This window comes from Coptis chinensis, chromosome 1 (assembly GCF_015680905.1).
Source record: "Coptis chinensis isolate HL-2020 chromosome 1, ASM1568090v1, whole genome shotgun sequence".
In the NCBI taxonomy this organism is placed as follows: Eukaryota; Viridiplantae; Streptophyta; class Magnoliopsida; order Ranunculales; family Ranunculaceae; genus Coptis; species Coptis chinensis.
Genome location: NC_141456.1, coordinates 10,290,110 through 10,300,985, shown reverse-complemented (window position 1 = coordinate 10,300,985; position 10,876 = coordinate 10,290,110). Strand labels below are relative to the sequence as shown.

Sequence of the window (10,876 nt, the reverse complement as noted above, 5' to 3'; positions counted from 1 at the left end):
CGTTACTTAACCACCCACTCTTACCAAGGGTCTCCCACACGGCCAAACCATTCTAACAATATCAAGAATCATACACTCACACCATCAAAAGCTAAATAGAATGGATAAGCAAAAACCAACATATCATAAAAGCAAAAAGAAATCTATCAATTTCAGGCAATTGCTGATGGTTTAGCCAATTTCAGGCCCCAGTTCGTCTACCAACCGAGCTGCTGAGTTTACTCAGGAAATCTAGCTTGGCTGATCACCATTCATTATATAGTGAGCTCCCCATAACAGTATGGGGAACCAGTTCGCCCAATGTTTTGGCAGCCATAAAAAGAAAGTCGAAATATCCAGGTTACCCCAGAAAACCAGCTCTAATGTATTACAACCTTAGTCACACAAACCGTGTGAAGTGCCTACCTCTCCCGCTCTAAAACCTCGCTCTCGCGGTTTAAGTGCCAATCCCTCATAAAATCCCGCTCTGAGATTTTTAAAACCGCGCTCTCTGAAATCTCAACGAAAATCGCCTCTTTCCTTCAACAAAAAAAATTGAGAATTACCTTAGAACTTATTTTAGGTCTATCTACAAGAAGTTTCAGTTGAAAGGAGTAGTATTTGGGTCGAGATAATAAAAAAATAAAGCTTAACGTGTGTGTGTTCACTGGTTTACATGACTTCTGGCACTGTGTTCTTGGCAAACAAAGAGAGGAAGGAGAGAAGAGAGTGGAGTTGGATATTCTATATTAAAAAAAATAATAAAAAACTAAAAATAATGAGTTGGTAGTAATCTGGACTAAGAAATTTCATATGTTTATTTTCTTTTTCTATTTTTGTAACTATATTTCTTTTCATTTTGAATATCTAAGCTTTACTTTGTTTGAATAATTTTTTTTTTACTACTTTGTTTTTACAAATATGTGTATTATTTATATATTATATATCGCCGCTCAAACACGAGCTTCTCAAGTTAGCGCTCTTACGCCCCGCTTCGCTCTTCTCTCGCCATTTCGGCGTTTCGGTGACTAAGATTACAACTTATTACAAACATCAAAATCAAGAAGATACCCTCACAACTCTCAAACTCCCGGAAGCACAACCAAATTTTCAACAACTAGAGGGTCTTCAACCTCCATATCACCCTCTTCAATCACAACAGAAAGACCATCCGCACCCAAGTTCACAAACACATCTGGCGTAACACCTTCAGTTCGGGGTTCAGCGACCTCTTGAGCAGAAACCGCAAAAGTAGGAGCATCACATGCATCTCCCTATACAGGTACCACCGTTGTACTGGGAGCCCCACGTTCATGCTCCTCTTTCAAAGCGTTGTAATCTGCCTCCAACTCAAGGAAATCAACATCCAGAACGTCATACGCTTTAGTAGCTTTTTAGCAACGTCCTTATAGTGCTGGGCATAGTCATTCAACCTACCAATTTCTCCAGTCGTAGCAAAAACGTTCTCCTCAGCGCCTTGTAATTTTAGCTTAAGATCTTCCACCTCGGTATCTTTCAGAAGCTTCGCCACCTTCAGATCCTGGAGCTCTTTCTTCACCTCGTCAAGCTCCTTGCGATCTATGCTACACGCGTCTTGCACATTCTTCAACTCTTTTGTCAGCTTCACCACAGTCTCCCTATCTGATTCAACGAACTGGGCGATCTCCTTCAGCTTCTGAAACCCACTCACCAGCTGCAGTAACACACATAAAATAGCCATTAGTGCACACCGTTCTCATAAAAGAACATATAAGCCAAATCATGAGCATTCCCCTTACTAGACACTGTGCTATCTCCATTCACCTCAGGTTATCCGCCAGCCCCTTGGCATCCACCTCCTGGCGGTTGCCATCCATAGCTATGTGATCAAGCAAGCACGCCGAGATCTTACTCGACTTGAAGCTGACATCAATTCACTTCACACACCGTTGCACCCCCTGGTCATCCAAGTACACCGCTCGAGGTTCCAAATCCTCAACAGCCACAACAAACTTCCCACTCATCTTACTCGGGGCCTTCGCCTTGGCTAACGGGGTAGCCTTTTGAGCTACAGGAGGTGAGCTCTGTCTGACCCAAAAGCCTCCAGGTCCATGACGGGTTCAGGCCTCGACCTGGTGCTGCGAATAGCCTTACCGCCAACTCGCCCACCACCAGAACCGCCCCCAGTATTGGAGCTCTCCCCACGCACATGCTTCGCAGCTTTGACAACCCTTGCAGCGTCCTGTTCAGACGCATCAGCCCTCATCTTCAATGAGCTGCTCCGCTCACGAGGGTTGAAAACTACCCTATCCAGCTACACAGGCGCACCAATAGACCCCTTTTCAGGTTGCACACCCGACCCATCAATCCCTAAGGCACCAGCTCCCCCAGCAGGTCGCCTAGGACCAGTGCGGCCTCGGTTTCTATCCTCCCTCATCACTAAATCGCTCTTTCGCTTCTCCATCACTTTTTCACTAGTTTGACCCCGAGCCTTTTTCTTCTGATCTTTTATTTTCTCCCTGATCACTGGACCTCCTTTTTCCACAAAGAAATGAGCGACTTCAAGTAGTTTCGCTTGTTTCTGAGCCCGAGTAAACCTTGCAAACTTCTCTATTTCCTTCCGGTTAGTTCGTTTCTTTATAGTGAACTCTACAAGAACAACAAAAACCCGTGTCAGTCAAAATAACAATAACCGAACCATCAAAACTACAAGTGAATGCACTCCTACCCACCATCAATGTTGCAAACCCTAGTTTGCAAACTACATCCTCTAGCATAATAGTTCCCAACTAACTGCAACGACCTCTTCTTCCAAGCCTCATTGCTTACACCATCCAACACACTAGATTTCCCCATCAAAGTTTGCAACCTAAAGTTGAAATTACAAGATCGCTTTATAACGAAATGCTCAATAATATCAGATACCCCTATGCGATACTATCCACTCGCATTCAGTAAATCAAACACCTTGAACATCCGCCAAGTGTTACCAACAAACTGACAGGGGATTTCCAACAGAGAGTTAGAAAGTCACAAACCAGCTTTGAGAACGGTATTTGCATATTAGCCCTCAGCTGCCCCTCACAAATTATTATCCCATCGTTCGGAGGGTTGTACTCCTCACTCCATACATTTTCGTTCTAACCTAGGTCGTATATCTCCAGGTCGTTAACCTCTATCCCATAAGCTGCCCTCAGTTTGGGGAACACACTCGTTGCAAGTCGATCCACCGTCCTAGGGGCAACCCACTAGAAGACGACCCCTCATCATGCCCTGAAGTGCTAGCTACAACACCCACAAAATCAGATCGTGCCCTACCCTCATCTTCCCTAACCTCAGCCTCATCATCCTCGGGACCACTTTCAAAACCCACCGACTCCTCTTTATCTTCCTCATATTCACCACAACTTAAAGATACTTCCCGAACCTCTTTCGATCATGTATCATCAGAGTCAGACATTTTTGCATTTTCTTCTTATAGAATATCCAAACCTAAGCAACAAGGCCTAACGCTGACCTACCTATTAGACACACAACGCTTAAACAAGAAGAAAAAAAACATAAAATGGAAAAGCAGCGGCAGCAAAAACACTCACCTAAGAAACCCTAACATGCGTTTTTGTTGCAGAAGAAAACAGATAATAACTTTTTAGTTCTCCGAAATTTGGTTTTGAATAACTGCCCGTTCAGTTCCTAATGTAATATGATTACAACCTACGCACTAGCCCGCACACATGTACCAAGGACCTGTCTTTTTAAGAGTCCGAAAAACGTGGCAATATGTTTCTTCCATAACTGCTCTGATTCTCTCACGTGCCAACCACGTGCAAGCTGTACCTCACACCAGGTCGTCACATGACACAAATCAACCTCCCCAGTACGATAGGCATTTCCGCTCTCACCAGTCCGCTTATCCATTCACGAAGAACACGTGCCAACATTTTCTCTCAGCAGATCGCTTCAATGTACAACACGGCCTACTGAGAGGGGACTGTGTGAGGGAGTAATATTCTCATTCAGAAATATTAAGTACGTGTTCATTCTTGCCCTCAAGATCGCTTCGTGGTGAGCTCGCGTCATGTAGGTGGTCCATCTCAGCTCGTTACAAGATATCACAGGTCGAACAGACGACCTTAAGTAGAACGCTTCATCTGATGACACCATCCCTTATCCAGAAGCAATCATTACCAAAGCCATACATGTACTTTCAATCACCGTGATAAACGAACTACTACAACCACTCACAATCATCACGTAATTCCTACCAAAGCCAACCTAACACTCATTCTTAATCTCCACCCCACACTTGTGCATGATAGTATACGTGTCTCGTGGATTTGTACCCACAATATCTATAAATACCACCTACATGAATTACGTCAGACCTGATTCTTCTCTCCCTCCAAAATCAAGAGAAGATCGTTAGTCAGTTTGTTAATCAACGAACTCGATTTTTACCATATTCAACTCCATTCTCCTTCCAACCTCGTATGTGAAGGTTAACTAAAATGCTCTTTTATATCATTATATGTACCATTATATCATACGTTTTCATAAGACCATAAAATGAACATTTTAACTGTCTAGGATTAAGATAATTAAAAATGTGCTTTACCAATAATTGTATCGCTCTAAGGTGTTTGATTCGCTATATGCGACTATGCCTCTATCAACAGCTTTTGATGGGGAAGGAATTTCAACACTACAATCAACAGCTCGGCGAATAGTCTTAAAAAAATGTTCAAAAGCGGCCACAAATGATAAAAAGCAAACTCTTTTGTGTGCCCTTGGATGAAAATACCTGAATTAACCAATGGAAAGCAAAATTTGTCCTTTTAATTTCTTTCTTGTATATTACGTGGTCATCATTAGGCAAGAATTTATTCCATTCTTCTGGTTGAAAGAAGTAGTCAACAATAACAAAATAAACAAATAATTTAAAAGGAAAATATATAAGGTTAAAAATTAGTTGTCAAACCTTTTTTTTTTTTTTTGTTTTCATAAGGTATGTACATGTTTATAAGAATCTCATTGTGTAAACTGCCCCAGTCACACTCACTTTTAGCTATTATTGTTTTACATGTAAAAATATTGTAACAACACATGATCCCAAATGTATAGAAGTGTATAGGAAACTGACATTCGTGCTGTTATGCATGTTTCTTATTCCTCTTTACAAATTTTCAGCTACGGGAGTGAACATGGAGTAACAGGTTTCCCTAGTTAAATTATTATAATTTCATAGTGAATTTAAAGTAGTGTTCCAAGTAGTATATACGGGCTACATTTTAGTGGTCTTGCAGGATCGTGGGTGCACGACCAACAGCAAGCCCCTGAAGGTACTCGCGGATGGGGAGTGAAGGGTTATGCTGATATCAATTTAGGGATAAAGAGGACACGCCTCAATGTTTCAGTAAAAATGGAGCACTAAATATTTGTTAAACTGATCAAATTTTGGTAAATCCAATTGTTAATAATGAACCCGATTGTGCCCATGGTTTGTATTTACAGGTCTATTGGAGATGATTTACACGAGCACCAAATATTTCAAATCTATAATAAAAGCGAAATTCCATTTTGAAAAACCGAAATTCCAGGCGAAATTCCAGAGTTTCGTTCGGAATCACGAACTATGGTTTATACTGATATCAATTTGGGAATAAAGAAAACACGCCTCAATGTTTCACTTAAAAATGGAGCACTAAATATTTGTTAAACTGATTTCAAGATTTTGGGTAATTGGGATCCAATGTTAATAATGAGTTGTTTATTTGCCCATGGTTTGGCCTTTAAGATGCGTGCCACGACGACAGGTCTATTGAGTTACTGGTGTAATATCGCAGGCGCATCGAGGTCTCACGGGCATACCCAAATATATATATAGATCAAATGGTAATGCGTCATGCATCAATCAAAGCAGAGCAAGGACACCATGATGCAAGCTTCACAGTGACAGCACATCAAGAAAAGAGGAAGCACATAGTACCAAAACAGTAGTATCCAGACTCTACCAACCAGGTTGGTTAAGTTTGATATTCACATCCCACCCACTTGAGTTTAGGACCGTTTTAAAAACAACAAAGGGAGAGGAAACCCAGCCCTCAACGGATACAATGCTCAGTTTGGCTCACCTCCCTAGGACATTTTAGACACAACAGCACTTGGAAATTACTAAACAAAAAAAATTACATGTACGTACAAAAACAACAGAGAGCACTCAAATACAGCCACCCCACCGTCAACATCAGCTTACATAATATTATTTGTCTAGATATCTGCATTCCCACACAAACCCATCTCTTATTATTTCTCTCCACCTAGCTGCAAAAACTTACTTTCCACTCTTTCTTTCCCCTAGTTTCTGGTTCAACCAAACCTTAGCAAAAAACCACTCAATATCTTCTCTCTGTTCTCCTAATCTTGTTCCAAGCTAGCTTCCGACTAACCATGGCTGTTTTAGTTCTTGTTGTGCTTATCTTGGCCATGTCTGGCTATTCAGGTAACTTTTCTTGACATGTATGATTCTTCCTTAGATCTGAGTGTGAAGGCATGCACACTTTGCTTTTTGTTTATTGGCATGAGGTTGGTGTGAGCTGATCATCTAACTTTTAGTTTGTTTTGGCGTGTTTTTTGTTCTGGGGTAGATGCAAATTATTGTGTGTGTAGAAGTGATGTAAGTGAGTCAGCTTGTCAAAAGGCTTTGGATTATGCTTGTGGAGCTGGAGCTGACTGCAATCCAATCCTTCAAAGTGGAAGTTGTTTCCAACCAAACACTGTTAGAGCTCACTGCAGTTACGCTGTTAACAGCTATTTCCAAAGGAAGGGTCAAGGTCCTGGAACTTGTGATTTCAGTGGAGCTGCCACTCCTACTGCTACTGATCCAAGTATGTTCCTTCTCAATCTCAAGTGTCAAACAACTAATACTGTTTGATTTTTATTATATTTTACTAATTTTTTTCAACATCTTATACGCTGTACTGCAGGTACTGGTACTTGTACTTTTCCGTCTTCTGCCGGGTAAATTTTACATCTTTAATCTATTACTTGAGCTAATTTTATATTTGAAATTTTTGGAGAAAGTCAATGTGGACTGATCTCAATATTGGGTTTGATTCTTTTGGTGCGAGAGGATAAAAATTATGTTATACATGCTTGCATAATCGTTTGTTTTGGGGTTTTTATTTTTTTTAACCTTTCTGGTATATACACTTTTTTTTCCCTTGTATCAGATAGAAAGGCTAATCATTCATTTCTCCATTAGCTCATCCACTTATTTGTAAAGTTTGCATTTTAACTTTGAAGTGAGTCCTAGAATCTAACCCCATCCCTTTCTTTTCTGGTTATGTATTAATGTATGTACCCTTCTTTTTCCTCACATGCATATGCAATTATTGATGGTACTATGGTTAGATTTGTAGTGTCTTGGGCTGAAAAGTAATGTTGGAGGGGAAGATTTACAAGATCTAACTCATCTAAGTAGTCCATTACAGCTGTCTTGATGTTGATATAAATTACTTCCCCATTTTAGTAGTATCGTTGTTTTAGGCGTTTGGTTAACAAAACTTTAGGGACTTCAGTTCTTTTTTCTCGTTGTTTTTACTCGGCATTCTAATAACAGGAAGCTTTTTGAATGTCTTGAATCCCTTGTTGCTGGTTTGTGGAATTGAGGCTGATACAGTGCTTTGTTTTTTCAGTTCTGCGGGTACTACTCCAAGTACTGGAACCACCCCAGGAACTGGAACTGGAACAACTCCTCCGGGTACCGGGACTGGTACAGGAACTGGGACTGGGGGGACTGGGACTGGAACTGGGACTGGGACAGGAGGAGGAACAGGTTTTCCTTCACCAACTGGAATTATTGGAGGAGGGATGGGTGGATCTGGTCTAGGTCCTTCAGGAACTGGAATTAACACAGACTCAAGTGATGGTGGGTTCATAATCCAAAAGAGTACGAAGCTGTTCTTTCTTGTAACCCTTTGGTTTTCAGGCCTTGTTTTCTGGTGGGGTTGAAGAATCATAAAAAGTTGTAATGGGTGGTGGTGTGGGGTTAAGTGGCCAGAGGTTGGGTTGGTAATGGTGTCTGATATGTGGTCTAGATCTTGCCACAAGTGGGTGCACATGTTATTCTATAGCAGGTTAATAGAGAATCATGTATGGAAACATTCCCCACTTGGTTTTGTTTTTTTCCTCCAGCGAGGAAAAAAGTAGGGTTTGATTCCTTTTGGGTGGGGTACTGGGGTGATGTAAGATGGGTGGAGGTGGATCCTAATTTCTCTTCTTTTTGTATATCTAGAGGCAGTAATTTATTTATTTAATGAGAATTTGGCACCTTAACCTAGTGCTTTATATATGTTTAACTACAAACTTGCTTGTTTTTTGTCTTGATGTTCATCACTTACAAGTTTCAGGCTTCCTTTCTAAGATGCACAAATTCAACCTCAGCAAAGTGATTTCGTTTCTAGGGCAATGCAATTTGAAGAATTTAGATTTAGTAGGATATGGAATTGTTGCTTATTAGTTGAATGGCATCTGTTGTTTGGTATTAGCATTCAGTGGGAATTTTTAATGAGCCCTTTACAAAATGGGCCATCTGGTGCAGGAACTGTTGTGCCTAAACCTGAGACGGAGGCCATGTAATGTCCGAGTACCGACAGATTTACTGTTTCAATTGTGGGGGTGCATATCAGGGCTCTATTTGGTTTCATTAACAAATTTGCTTGCTATAAAGTTCAATTTATACAAGTAAGCTGATCCCAGGTGTATATAAAATTCTCGTACTTCGTTTGGCAAATGGCAACTTGATAACACAACTTATAAACGATAACCCTGTAGAGAAAGGGCCCAAGCAAAAAGGAGCTGGAAAAGGGTTTGAAACTTTGAATTTCGTCATACGCCTGTAAACAAAAAGTGCTTCGGCTCTAATTTGAACCATTTCCTTCTTTCATGAAAGATTTTCCAGGTAAAATTGGGGTAGCGTCTTTGTTTGCCTTTTGCTTACGATGAAGCAAGTGATCAGAGAATGGTTATCTAACCAGTTTAGTTGGGTTAAGCTGGCTATCAAATCTAGTAATAATAGAGTAGACCCAGTGATCATTTCTGTGACCGGTGGGGGGTGTTAATGGTCTGGTTCTTAGTGTTGAACCATTTAATTTTGCGTTTCTGGTTCCGATTCTTCACGATTCTTAAAATTGTGGAACCTTATCCATAACTACTGGTTCCTAGTTTTTGAAGCTTCAAACAGCATTCTCGCTTCCGCTTCGTCCACAGCTACTCGCGTGAGTGCTTCGCTTCTCTCTCAGGCAACGTGGTTGGCATTTTCTGTTCCAAATTTTCATTTCAGTTTTTAAGAAATTCACTATTTCCACACATTTTTTATTGGTCTTATTAAAAGATATGTACTAAAAACACAAAATACCGTACGAGTAAGTCGCCTTTTAAAAATTTATATAAATAATTATATAATTCAATAATAAAATTAAATAAAACTATATATTTAAAGTTATAAACTATATTTTTATATTATTTATAATATTAAATACTATGAAAACTACATATCACACTAAAAAAAAAAGAATTTAGTTATATATAAATTAATGTTTTGAGTTTTTATATATTTTATATTAAAAGTATAATAATATTCGGTTCCGATTATAATCCAATTATTCTGTTTAAGAAACCATTCGGTTCTGGTTCTAAATGGTCCGATTTGTTTTAGTACCCAATATATTAATATACTGCGGTTCGGTTAAACGGTACCATTGACACCCTATCGGGAGTGAGGACGACAAAGAATTAAGTGTGATTAGGGTTCAGTTTAATATTTGTGGGGTCCTTCGTCATTACTATTTCAGATGGATCGTGGATGGCACTGAGCTTTTACCCGTTTAAGATCATATACATTTGAGCGAAAATTGTGTCATTTATAGAGTCAACATCAGAATTCAGAGCTTTGCCAAAAAAAAACATCAGAATTCAGAGGTGTACTAACTTTATCAGAACATTTAAAGAGGTGTGTGTAAGACTTTTCAAAAGATGTTCCTCTTCCATATAGATCTCTATCTCCAAAATTTGTCCTGAGAGTCTTTGGATTCCATTGTCCTAGAGTACGTCCTAGTAAATATTTGAAGTTTGGATTTAGTGGCCAACACACCTATTCCTGTGCCACGTATAACTCCGTAGCGTTAATACTAGCTTTAGGAAAGGAAACTGTGATCCATTTACGGGACTAGTCCAATCACGGAGTTGTATGTTGTGTGTTTTTTTTGTTCCCAATGGAGTTTGGCATTAATCTCGGGGTGAAATCGTATAGAATTTTGTGATAGACGATTTCTACAAGGTATTCGCCGTACTCCATACTGTGTTGTACAGATTTTAAAAACAAAAGCAATTATTACAAATGTATTATTGGCTCAAAAATTATTTTGTGTTAGGCACTTTCTAAACTAACGGGAAGTTCACTGGTTGTAATTTTTTCAGTTTTTTTATTTTTTTTTTTTTTTTTTCTTCTTTTCCACCATTCTAAATCTTAAACCATAAAGAAAACTATATCCTAACACTAATACTAAACACTAGGGCTGAATATGCATGTGTACATGGTTGAATATATGGTTGAATGAGAAAATTCGAATACCCTAGGTTTAAACGACCGGGCTAGGTCGTTCGTTGTGCACACTAAACGGTCTGGTCACACCGTATGGACTGAGTCCAAAACGATATGTCCATATCGTTTGGAATTTGGACTTAGAAAAAAACTTACGTTTGTGGTCACACCGTTTTGAGTAAGTCCCCAATGATATGTCCACATCGTTTGGATTAAGTCCCAAATGGTATTGCCATATCGTTTGGGATTTGAACTTGGAAAAAACTTAAAGTTATGTTTTTTGGCCTCTTTACCGGTGTGTCTATATCGTTTGGGACT

At 39.6% G+C, this 10,876-nt stretch overlaps 1 protein-coding gene across 1 annotated transcript; it reads left to right on the top strand.

Annotated features, from left to right (window-relative positions):
- Window positions 1-6,209: 6,209 nt before the first annotated feature.
- Window positions 6,210-8,335, top strand: LOC147522038 (uncharacterized). The gene is made up of 4 exons (XM_086590574.1): window positions 6,210-6,457; window positions 6,603-6,842; window positions 6,942-6,975; window positions 7,653-8,335. Exons 1-4 carry the CDS (start codon window positions 6,406-6,408, stop codon window positions 7,966-7,968), a joined length of 642 nt encoding a protein of 213 aa, XP_086446700.1. The 5' UTR covers window positions 6,210-6,405; the 3' UTR covers window positions 7,969-8,335.
- Window positions 8,336-10,876: the final 2,541 nt, after the last annotated feature.